At 44.7% G+C, this 12859-nt stretch overlaps 1 protein-coding gene across 2 annotated transcripts in view; it reads left to right on the top strand.

The window, feature by feature from the left end:
- Positions 1–8650, top strand: part of arih1 (ariadne ubiquitin-conjugating enzyme E2 binding protein homolog 1 (Drosophila)) — a 31296-nt gene extending 22646 nt beyond the window's left edge. Inside the window, exons 9-14 of one of the 2 annotated variants that reach the window (XM_064990222.1) lie at positions 1932–2003; positions 3116–3246; positions 4841–4898; positions 5729–5989; positions 6852–6964; positions 7807–8650. In XM_064990222.1, coding sequence (XP_064846294.1) covers positions 1932–2003; positions 3116–3246; positions 4841–4898; positions 5729–5989; positions 6852–6964; positions 7807–7891 — 720 coding nt within the window. In that variant the 3' untranslated portion in view covers positions 7892–8650. Of the gene's footprint in view, positions 1–1931; positions 2004–3115; positions 3247–4840; positions 4899–5713; positions 5990–6851; positions 6965–7806 lie in introns of both variants that reach the window. The other variant, XM_064990221.1, reaches the window with a different exon arrangement.
- The last annotated feature ends 4209 nt before the right edge of the window (positions 8651–12859 follow it).

Genomic DNA, 12859 nt, shown 5'->3' with positions numbered 1-12859 from the left:
ACATGACATAGGGCTAGCTTCTACCCTCTGACACGACATGACATAGGGCTAGCTTCTACCCTCTGACATGATATAGGGCTAGCTTCTACCCTCTGACATGACATGACATAGGGGCTAGCTTCTACCCTCTGACACGACATGACATAGGGCTAGCTTCTACCCTCTGACATGATATAGGGCTAGCTTCTACCCTCTGACACGACATGATATAGGGCTAGCTTCTACCCTCTGACATGATATAGGGCTAGCTTCTACCCTCTGACATGATATAGGGCTAGCTTCTACCCTCTGACATGATATAGGGCTAGCTTCTACCCTCTGACATGACATGACATAGGGGCTAGCTTCTACCCTCTGACACGACATGACATAGGGCTAGCTTCTACCCTCTGACATGATATAGGGCTAGCTTCTACCCTCTGACACGACATGATATAGGGCTAGCTTCTACCCTCTGACATGATATAGGGCTAGCTTCTACCCTCTGACACGACATGATATAGGGCTAGCTTCTACCCTCTGACATGACATGATATAGGGCTAGCTTCTACCCTCTGACATGACATAGGGCTAGCTTCTACCCTCTGACATGATATAGGGCTAGCTTCTACCCTCTGACACGACATGATATAGGGCTAGATTCTACCCTCTGACACGACATGATATATTGCTAGCTTCTACCCTCTGACATGATATAGGGCTAGCTTCTACCCTCTGACACGACATGATATAGGGCTAGCTTCTACCCTCTGACACGACATGACATAGGGTCTAGCTTCTACCCTCTGACACGACATGACATAGGGCTAGCTTCTACCCTCTGACATGATATAGGGCTAGCTTCTACCCTCTGACATGATATAGGGCTAACTTCTACCCTCTGACACGACATGATATAGGGCTAGCTTCTACCCTCTGACATGATATAGGGCTAGCTTCTACCCTCTGACATGATATAGGGCTAGCTTCTACCCTCTGACATGATATAGGGCTAGCTTCTACCCTCTGACATGATATAGGGCTAGCTTCTACCCTCTGACATGACATGACATAGGGGCTAGCTTCTATCCTCTGACATGATATAGGGCTAGCTTCTACCCTCTGACATGATATAGGGCTAGCTTCTACCCTCTGACATGACATGACATAGGGGCTAGCTTCTACCCTCTGACATGACAAAGAGCTAGGTTCTTTCCTGACATGACATGGGGCTGGGTTCTATCCTGACATGACATAGGGCTGGGTTCTAGCCTCTGACATGACATAGGGCTCGGTTCTACCCTCGGACACGACATAGGGCTCGGTTCTACCCTCGGACACGACATAGGGCTAGGTTCTACCCTCGGACACGACATAGGGCTAGGTTCTACCCTCTGACACGACATGACAGGGCTAGATTCTACCCTCGGACACGACATAGGGCTAGATTCTACCCTCGGCCACGACATGATATCGTGTAATAATATCATGTACACTGAGTGTACATAACAGTAGGAACAGCTTCCTAATATGGAGGTCCACCACTCCCCCTTTGCCCTTAGAACAGCCTCAATTCGTCGTGGCGTGGACTCCACGGTGTCAAAAGCATTTCGCAAGGATGCTGTTGTCAAGTTGGCTGGATGTCCGTTGGGTGATGGACCGGTGCGCCTGGCACCTACTACCATACTCTGTTCAAAGGCACTTTGAGTGGCACACATACAAAATCCATGTCTCAATTTTCACATAGCTTTTAATGTTTCCTCCCCTTCATCTACACGGATTGAAGTGGGTTTAACAGGTGACATCCCGATAAGGGATCATGGCTTTCACCTGGTCAGGTTATGTCATGGGAAGTACAGGTGTTCCTAATGTTTTGTACACTCAGTGTTTGTCTGTCTTGCTGGATGAATATGCAACAATTAGCTGACCTCTGTTGCTCTGCTGTCCTACAGTGGCTGAGAAAGTGGATTAAAAAGTGTGACGATGACAGTGAAACATCCAACTGGATTGCAGCTAATACCAAGGTATGGTTATAATGCTACATAACAGAATACCAAGGTATGGTTATAATGCTACATAACAGAATACCAAGGTATGGTTATAATGCTACATAACAGAATACCAAGGTATGGTTATAACGCTACGTAACATAATACCTAATACTAACGTATAGTTATAATGCTACATAACACCTAATACTAAGGTATAGTTATAATGCTACCTAACACCTAATACTAAGGTATAGTTATAATGCTACCTAACACCTAATACTAAGGTATAGTTATAATGCTACCGAACACCTAATACTAAGGTATAGTTATAATGCTACCTAACACCTAATACTAAGGTATAGTTATAATGCTACCTAACACCTAATACTAAGGTATAGTTATAATGCTACCTAACACCTAATACTAAGGTATAGTTATAATGCTACATAACACCTAATACTAAGGTATAGTTATAATGCTACATAACACCTAATACTAAGGTATAGTTATAATGCTACCTAACACCTAATACCAAGGTATAGTTATAACGCTACGTAACAGAATACCAAGGTATGGTTATAATGCTACATAACACCTAATACTAAGGTCATAATGCTACATAATATAACAATACATAATACCAAGGTATAGTTATAATGCTACATAACACCTAATACTAAGATATAGTTATAACGCTACATAACACCTAATACCAAGGTATAGTTATAACGCTACGTAACAGAATACCAAGGTATGGTTATAATTCTACATAACACCTAATACTAAGGTCATAATGCTACATAATATGACAATACATAATACCAAGGTAAAGTTATAACGCTACGTAACATAATACCAAGATATGATTATAACACTACATAATACCAAGATATGATTATAACACTACATAACACCAAGATATGTTACCAGTCCAGATCTACAGAACTGTACAGAGAGAACATCGTGGTCTGTATCTTATAAAGTGTCTCAGACCCGGAATACTGATGTAAGAGAGGCCTACTCTGAGACGCTGTGTGAATACGGGCCCAGGTTAATGTGATCTAGATAGACGTTTTTTTTCATACCTTGGTATTGGCTGCGCTCCACTGGGGGGGTTTCACTGTCCTCGGCACACTTTTTCACAGGAGTGTCCAAAGTGTCACGTGACCATCGAGAAGGACGGCGGCTGCAATCACATGGTGTGTCGGAACCAGAGCTGTAAAGCTGAGTTCTGTTGGGTCTGTCTGGGGCCCTGGGAGCCGCACGGCTCAGCATGGTGAGTAGGAAGAATCGCACGTTTGGTGAGTCTGGAGAAGCCGAACAGGCGACCGTGTACTCACTTCACGGCCCTCTGTAGCTCGGTTGGTCGAGCGTGGCTCTTGTAACTGCCAGGATAGTGGGATCGATTCCCGAGGCCACCCACGCATAAAAAGAAGGGTGAGAAAGGCATGCATGACAGGAAGTTTGGATACAAGTGTCTGCTAAATGGTATACTGTGTATATATAGTCAACAAACAGTTTATAAGGTACACCCATCTAGCCCCGGGGTCATTCCTCCGTTTGCCTCCAGAACGGCCTGAATTCTTCGGGGCAGTCTACAAAGTGTCGGACACGTTCCACAGGGATGTTGGTCCACAGTGACGCGATGGCATCGCACAGTTGCTGCTGATTGGACGGTGATACATTTATGCTGCCGACAGCCTGTTTCATCTCATCCCATTATGCTCTATTGGGTTGAGGTCTGGGGGGGTGGGGTGGTGTAGGGGGGGGGGCGTCGACTGACCAGGCCTCTCAAGTAAACCGAACGCGCTGTCATGTTCCAGGCTCCTCAATAGTGTTGGTGATGGCATGCCCACTGGAGTCTCTTCTCGGTTGTTTTTTAAAAAAATTTAGCAGATAAGAGTGAAACCTGGTGTGGTCATCTGCAGGTAATAGCCCATCCGTGACGAGGGTCAACGAGCTGTGCGTTTGGACCTGTTTGTGGTCCGCCCGTTAGCTTCCATGATTTCCCCCTTCTCCTCGGACCTCTCGTCAACGAGCTGTGTTCACCCCAAAAGGCAACTGCCACTGACGGGATGTTTTGTGTTTGTCGCACCATTCTCGATAATCCCTAGACAGTGTCGTGGGTGAGAAGCCCAGGAGGGCAGATGTTTCTGAGATGCTGGATCCGGCGCGTCTTGGCACCGACGATCACACCACGAACAAAGTCGCTTAGGTCGCTGGGTTAGCCCATTCTAACGTGAAATCGAACAGTGACTGGATGCCTCGATGCCTGCTTTATCTCTCTGTCTCTCTCTGTCTCTCTCTGTCTCTCTCTGTCTCTCTCTGTCTCTCTCTGTCTCTCTCTGTCGCTCTCTGTCTCTCTCTGTCTCTCTCTGTCTCTCTCTGTCTCTCTCTGTCTCTCTCTGTCTCTCTCTGTCTCTCTCTGTCTCTCTCTGTCTCTCTCTGTCTCTCTCTGTCTCTGTGTCTCTCTCTCTGTGTGTCTCTCTCTCTGTGTGTCTCTCTCTCTCTGTGTGTCTCTCTCTCTCTCTGTGTCTCTCTCTCTCTCTGTGTCTCTCTCTCTCTGTGTGTCTCTCTCTCTCTCTGTGTGTCTCTCTCTCTCTGTGTGTCTCTCTCTCTCTGTGTGTCTCTCTCTCTCTGTGTGTCTCTCTCTCTCTCTGTGTCTCTCTCTCTCTCTGTGTCTCTCTCTCTCTCTGTGTCTCTCTTCTCTCTCTCTCTCTCTCTCTCTCTCTCTCTCTCAGCTAATGTGTTGGTGTACCTAATAATAAACTCTCCTGTAAGTGTATACATATTATACGCGTTCACATGTTAACACCTCGCAGTGTACCTACCTCGTATCCAAAGTAGCCGTAATGATGATGATCCTGCAGGTACAACTGCAACCGCTACAATGAAGACGATGCCAAGGCAGCCAGAGATGCACAGGAGGTAAGTCTACACGGTTCACCTTTTACAAAACACATTCACCTATTAGATCTTCCATTCGATTGCCGTTGTAGAAAACGGCAGGTTATAGTCACTGTTGTAGTGGGCGGTAGGTAGGTAGGTTATATAGTCACTGTTGTAGTGGGCGGTAGGTAGGTAGGTTATATATAGTCACTGTTGTAGTGGGCGGTAGGTAGGTAGGTAGGTTATATAGTCACTGTTGTAGTGGGCGGTAGGTAGGTAGGTTATATAGTCACTGTTGTAGTGGGCGGTAGGTTGGTAGGTAGATTATATAGTCACTGTTGTAGTGGGTGGTAGGTAGGTAGATTATATAGTCACTGTTGTAGTGGGCGGTAGGTAGGTAGGTTATATAGTCACTGTTGTAGTGGGAGGTAGGTTGGTAGGTAGGTAGGTTATAGTCACTGTTGTAGTGGGCGGTAGGTAGGTAGGTAGGTTATAGTCACTGTTGTAGTGGGCGGTAGGTAGGTAGGTAGGTTATATAGTCACTGTTGTAGTGGGCGGTAGGTTGTAGTCACTGTTGCGTTACAGCGCTTCCTGCTCTACTGTATTTAAGTGAAGGCGTTACAGCACTTCCTGTTCTACTGTATTTAAGTGAATGCGTTACAGCACTTCCTGTTCTACTGTAATTAAGTGAAGGCGTTACAGCACTTCCTGTTCTACTGTATTTAAGTGAATGCGTTACAGCACTTCCTGTTCTACTGTAATAAGTGAAGGCGTTACAGCACTTCCTGTTCTACTGTAATTAAGTGAAGGCGTGTGCGTTACAGCACTTCCTGTTCTACTGTAATTAAGTGAAGGCGTGTGCGTTACAGCGCTCCAGAGCAATGTTACAGCGGTACCTGTTCTACTGCAATCGTTACATGAACCACATGCAGTCGCTGCGCTTCGAGCACAAGCTGTACGCCGGGGTCAAGGCCAAGATGGAGGAGATGCAGCAGCACAACATGTCCTGGATCGAGGTGCAGTTCCTGAAGAAGGCCGTGGACGTGCTGTGTCAGTGTCGCTCCACTCTCATGTTCACCTACGTCTTCGCCTTCTACCTGAAGAAGAACAACCAGTCCATCATCTTTGAGGTAGGGTGTGGCGCTAACCTTAACCCAGGGTTTCACAAACTGTTTTTTTTTTTGTCCTAGCAATACACAGCTGATTTTAAAATAACTAATCATCAAGCTTTGATCATTTGTATCAGCTGTGTAATGTATGGGATAAAACAAAATGTGAACCTCTTGGGGTCCAGAGGACTTTGTTTCAGAAACGCTGCCCAAACCCTTCTACCTCAAGAACAGCCAGTCCATCTTTGATGTAAGGGGAGGGGGAGGAATCTAGCCCCAACTCCAACCCTGGTAGCTAGCCGGCCCCCAGCTCCAACCCTGGTAGCTAGCCGGCCCCCAGCTCCAACCCGGTAGCTAGCCGGCCCCCAGCTCCAACCCCGGTAGCTAGCCCGGCCCCCAGCTCCAACCCCGGTAGCTAGCCGGCCCCCAGCTCCAACCCCGGTAGCTAGCCCGGCCCCCAGCTCCAACCCCGGTAGCTAGCCGGCCCCCAGCTCCAACCCCGGTAGCTAGCCCGGCCCCCAGCTCCAACCCCGGTAGCTAGCCCGGCCCCCAGCTCCAACCCCGGTAGCTAGCCCGGCCCCCAGCTCCAACCCCGGTAGCTAGCCCGGCCCCCAGCTCCAACCCCGGTAGCTAGCCCCTCCCCAGCTCCAACCCTGAAATCTTTTGTACAGTACAGCCATAGACAGCTACCTCAAACCCTTCAAGAACAGCCTGTCGTCATTCTTGAGGTATGGTGAAAGTGGCTAGGTAGTGTGACCATTTCCTATTGGACAAATTGCAATGGTACGTCCCCGTTTTCTCGGGTTTGGTGCGTTGTGTGGAGGTATATGGGTGACTAGGGTGAACGCTCACTGACGAGACGGACCTGTTGTTATGTCATCAGAACAACCAGGCGGACCTGGAGAACTGCACGGAGACGTTGTCAGGATACCTGGAGAGGGACATCTCCCAGGATTCCTTGCAGGATATCAAGCAAAAAGTACAAGATAAATACAGGTGGGTTGGACGCTTTTACGTCGCTACATGAACCAATTTACAACCTGAAAGTGGCATAGTGTGACACATTTTACCCTCTCTTTGGTAAGGCCCTGAAACATTTGGGGCGGCAGGGTAGCCTAGTGGTTAGAGCGTTGGACTAGTAACCGGAAGGTTGCAAGTTCAAACCCCTGAGCTGACGAGGTACAAATCTGTCGTTCTGCCCCTGAACAGGCAGTTCACTGTTCCTAGGCCGTCATTGAAAATAATGATTTGTTCTTATCTGACTTACCTAGTTAAATAAAGGTAAATAAAATAAAAATCTGTGTCTGGTGATATTGTCCAATATACACATGAGTTGTCAAAAGATTAGGAACACCTTCCTGACACTGAGATGCCCCCCCCCCCCCTCAGAACAGTCTCAATTCATTGGGGCATGGACTCTACGAGGTGTTGAAAATGGATGAAGGGCTTCCCCACAGTTGTGTCAAGTTGCCTGGATGTCCTTTGGGTGAAGGACCAGTCTTGATGCACACTGGAAACGGTTCACGAACCGGTGTGCCTGGCACCTACTACCATACCCTGTTCAAAGGCACTTAAATATTTTGTCTTGCCCATTCACCCTCTGAATGGCACACATTCACAATCCATGTCTCAAGGCTTAAAAATCATTCTTTAACCTGTTTCCTCCCCTTCATCTACACGGATTTGAAGTGGATTTAACAGGTGACATCAGTAAGGGACCCCTGGTTTCACCGAGTCTGTCATGGAAGGAGGTGTTCTTGGTGTTTGGTGTACTCCTGTGTATATTCTCTCCCATGTGTGTAGATGCTGTACATCATCTCTCTCCTGTGTCTGTGTAGATATTGTGAGAGCCGGCGGAGGGTGCTGCTACAACATGTTCATGAAGGCTATGAAAAGGACCAATGGGAGTACATAGAGGATTAAGAAGGACCAATGGGAGTACATAGAGGATTAAGAAGGACCAATGGGAGTACATTGGCCTCTCCTCATGGACCATCTCTAGAGAGAATATATTTTCTTTGCCCCCCCCCCCCCCCATCCCCCCTCTCTCCTCATGGACCATCTCTAGAGAATATTTGTTCTTAGTCCTTGGGGAGAGGATATCTGTGTTCTGTAAGTGTTTCTCTCTACTGTCTCTACCCTCTCCACACCATCTCTGAGTATCTCTTCTCGAGAGAATAGAATATCTCTCTCTTCTAACTTCTGCACATCACCATGGACTATCTCATAGTTTAGAGAATATCTCCTGGGACACCACCCACCATTACATCCTACTCACCTCCCTGGTTGAATGGAAACTGTCAAAGGAAATCATCAATAAGAGGTAGAATATTAAAACAGTGTTGAAGAAGAAGACTGACCATTCAAGAGTGGATCGATTTCTGGTCCCAGTCCATCCCTCCTGGCCGGTGTTACTGAACTGCATCAGATTTCACATCGAAAATCAGCTAGAACAGCTGCTGCACATAGAGCTGTGACATCTAGAACAGCTGCTGCAGTTAAGTCTGAAGGTGACAGCAAAGTGGCCATCGTTCAAAACCAATCCTTTTTTTTTTCTTCGCCCCAGGCGTTTGGCAAATTTCGGACTCGTTCTCGCCCCCGAAATGCTTATGTGTTGACACAATTATTAAGAAAGTATAATTAAAATGATATGTTTGATTTTAATAAATGTCATTACTGGGAGTATTGTGTGAGTCAGTAGAATAGAACTCTCAACTGAAATTGTTTTATGAATTACTTGAATATACAACAGGAGTGTCTCGGTGTGTATTTGCACTGTAGTATTCAAAATTCTGTTCACGGGTTCTTCAGAAATCCTGGTTGGAAGATTCCCACTGTCAGGAGCGAATAAGCAGAAATCTGGGATCCCTCCAACCAGTATTTCGCGACCTTAATTTGCAGTGTGTTCAATCAGTCTAGAATGAGATCTCTAAAGCCGCGTTCACACTGCAGGCCTTAATGCTCAAATCAGTTTTTTTTTTAAAGTCCGTTTTAAAATATCTTTTTGTCCAAACAGCAAGTTGCAACTGACCAAATCAGGTGTGTGTGTGTTCAGACGGCAGTCATTTGCTGACATGGCTATGCTAGTTGTCATAGTAACGACAGGTGTGTGTGTGTTCAGGTGTTTAGGCTGATTAGTGGTGGTACTTGTGCTTCCTATCACTCAAGTTATGACAACAATGGACATTTTCCCGTTGCTCTGAATGTCCAAAATCAAAATGTAAGTACACTTTTAGATGAACCAACTTGAAAAAACGAGTCCTTTTTTTTGGTCTAGCCACAGCAGTCAACTAGCTAGCGGTTATAACTATTTTGTTTGTGAACAGTTAACACGCTAGTTAGCTTGAACATGTTCTTGTCGAACTGTCAACAGAGCAGCTGGCAAACACACGCAGTACCAGTCAAAGGTTTGGACACCAACTCATTCCAGGGTTTTTCTTCATTTATTTTTGTAGAATAATATTGAAGACATCAACACCAATTAAATAACACATATGGAATCATGGAGTAACCAAAAAAGTGTAAAACATATCTAAATAATGACTCTTTAAAAACCACTTGACGCCAAATAAAGTCACATGGCCAAGTTTGTTTGAAATGTGGCTGCAAAGAAAAATAACATTTGAATCAGATATGCACATGTGTTTTTGAGTAACTAAAAACTGACAATGTGAACCAGGCTTCCCAATCTTCCAGAATGGGTGAAATTATGTTCAGATTCGTTCAGACAAGATGAATACGAGTGGTCTTTTGGGCAGGAAAAAAAAAGTTTCATCAAATTTACTTACATTTTAGAGGAAGTGTTCATACCCCTTATTCCACAATTTGTTACAGCCTGAATTGAAAACGGGTTAAATATATATACACAACATCCCATAATGACCAGGTGAAAACATGTTTGTACAATTCTTTCAAATATATATTGAACATTTTAAATATGGAAGTCTCATTTAAGTATTCACAACCCTGAGTGAATACATGTTAGAATCCCCTTTAGTAGTGATTACAGCTGTGTGAGTCTTTCTGGGTAAGTCTCTTAAGAGCTTTACACACCTGGATTGTACAATATTTTCCCTTTTTTTTTATATCTTTAAATTCTTCAAGCTCTCTCATTCGTTGTTGATCATTGCTAGATTTACCATTTTCAAGCAGATTTAATTAAGACAAACTAACTAGACCACTCAGGAACATTCACTGTCTAATTGGTAAGCAACTCCGTTCTATATTTGGCCTTGTGTTTTAGGTTATTTAGGACCTGTTGAAAGGTGAATTCCTCTCCAAGTGTCTGGTGGCAAGCGAACTGAACCAGGTTTTCCTCTAGGATTTTTACCTGTGCTTAGCTCCGTTTCTTTATTTTTTATTTTATTTTATCCTGAAACTCGCCAGTCCTTAACGATTACAATCATACCCATAACATGATGCAGCCACCACTATGTTTTGAAAATATGAAGAGTGGTACTCCAGTAATGTTTGTATGGATTTGCCCCGAACACAACACTGTGTTTGGGACAACAGTTGTAGTTGTGACTTGATGTTTTGTTCCGTTCCTCTGCCCAGGTGATGAATCAGATTGAATTTGAATGGATTTTTCTTTACGAAGGAAAATCCATGTTTCGTTTAGGCTGTCCCTCTGTCTTGCAGGTGCAGCTACAGCCGTCTGTGAGACCAACAGGCTCTACGTCCCAAATGACATTTCCCTATATAGTGCACTACTTTTTGACCAGAGCTAATGCACTATGTAGGGAATAGGGATTCATTTGGGACATATTCTTCTGTTATCATCATTATGTCTGTATGCTTGCTTGTTCGCTACCAACATTTCAATTTAACATGAAAGCAGCTACTTTAATTTGATAGAAGCATCCCCCCCCAAAAAAACACTTTTCTACATTTTCTTTCTTAATGCTATTAAAATTGTATTTCTTATTTACAAAGTTAGTGTATAAAATGTTGGAAGAGATTAGTTGTTCGTTTCGAAGACAAACAAATATTAAAGTGCAGAATTAGTTTTTTTTTGTCTTTGTCTTTCAGCACTTTAAGGAAATATGAACCCTAGAAATGCTATAGTTTCTACAACACAAATGTCACCTTTACTAGGGGGGAGGAGGAGCATTATAATAACACACCTTTACTAGGGGGAGGAGGAGCATTATAATAACACACCTTTACTAGGGGGAGGAGGAGCATTATAATAACACCTTTACTAGGGAGGAGGGGCATTATAATAACACACCTTTACTAGTGGGAGGAGGAGCATTATAATAACACACCTTTACTAGGGGGAGGAGGAGCGTTATAATAACGGAGCGTTATAATAACACACCTTTACTAGGGGGAGGAGGAGCATTATAATAACACACCTTTACTAGGGGGAGGAGGAGCATTATAGTAACACACCTTTACTAGGGGGAGGAGGAGCATTATAATAACACACCTTTACTAGGGGGAGGAGGGGCATTATAATAACACACCTTTACTAGGGGGGAGGAGGAGCATTATAATAACACACCTTTACTAGGGGGGAGGAGGAGCATTATAATAACACACCTTTACTAGGGGGAGGAGGAGCATTATAATAACACACCTTTACTAGGGGGAGGAGGAGCATTATAATAACACACCTTTACTAGGGGGGGAGGAGTATTATAACACACCTTTACTAGGGGGAGGAGGAGCATTATAACACACCTTTACTAGGGGGAGGAGGAGCATTATAATAACACACCTTTACTAGGGGGAGGAGCATTATAACAACACACCTTTACTAGGGGGAGGAGCATTATAACACACCTTTACTAGGGGAGGAGGAGCATTATAATAACACACCTTTACTAGGGGGAGGAGGAGCATTATAACACACCTTTACTAGGGGGGAGGAGGAGCATTATAATAACACACCTTTACTAGGGGGGAGGAGGAGCATTATAATAACACACCTTTACTAGGGGGGAGGAGGAGCATTATAACACACCTTTACTAGGGGGAGGAGGAGCATTATAACACACCTTTACTAGGGGGAGGAGGAGCATTATAATAACACACCTTTACTAGGGGGAGGAGGAGCATTATAACACACCTTTACTAGGGGGAGAAGGAGCATTATAATAACACACCTTTACTAGGGGGAGGAGGAGCATTATAATAACACACCTTTACTAGGGGAGGAGGAGCATTATAATAACACACCTTTACTAGGGGGAGGAGGAGCATTATAATAACACACCTTTACTAGGGGGGAGGAGGAGCATTATAACACACCTTTACTAGGGGGAGGAGGAGCATTATAACACACCTTTACTAGGGGGAGGAGGAGCATTATAATAACACACCTTTACTAGGGGGGAGGAGGAGCATTATAACACACCTTTACTAGGGGGGAGAAGGAGCATTATAATAACACACCTTTACTAGGGGGAGGAGGAGCATTATAATAACACACCTTTACTAGGGGGAGGAGGAGCATTATAATAACACACCTTTACTAGGGGGAGGAGGAGCATTATAATAACACACCTTTACTAGGGGGGAGGAGGAGCATTATAATAACACGCCTTTACTAGGGGGAGGGGGAGCATTATAACACACCTTTACTAGGGGGGAGGAGGAGCATTATAATAACACACCTTTACTAGGGGGAGGAGGAGCATTATAATAACACCTTTACTAGGGGGAGGAGGAGCATTATAATAACACACCTTTACTAGGGGGGAGGAGGAGCATTATAATAACACGCCTTTACTAGGGGGAGGGGGAGCATTATAACACACCTTTACTAGGGGGAGAAGGAGCATTATAACACACCTTTACTAGGGGGAGGAGGAGCATTATAATAACACACCTTTACTAGGGGGAGGAGCATTATAACACACCTTTACTAGGGGGAGGAGGAGC

This window comes from Oncorhynchus masou, chromosome 15 (assembly GCF_036934945.1).
Source record: "Oncorhynchus masou masou isolate Uvic2021 chromosome 15, UVic_Omas_1.1, whole genome shotgun sequence".
NCBI classification, from domain to species: domain Eukaryota; kingdom Metazoa; phylum Chordata; class Actinopteri; order Salmoniformes; family Salmonidae; genus Oncorhynchus; species Oncorhynchus masou.
Note: the sequence above shows the minus strand (reverse complement) of the source record. Positions and strands in the feature narration are given on the sequence as shown.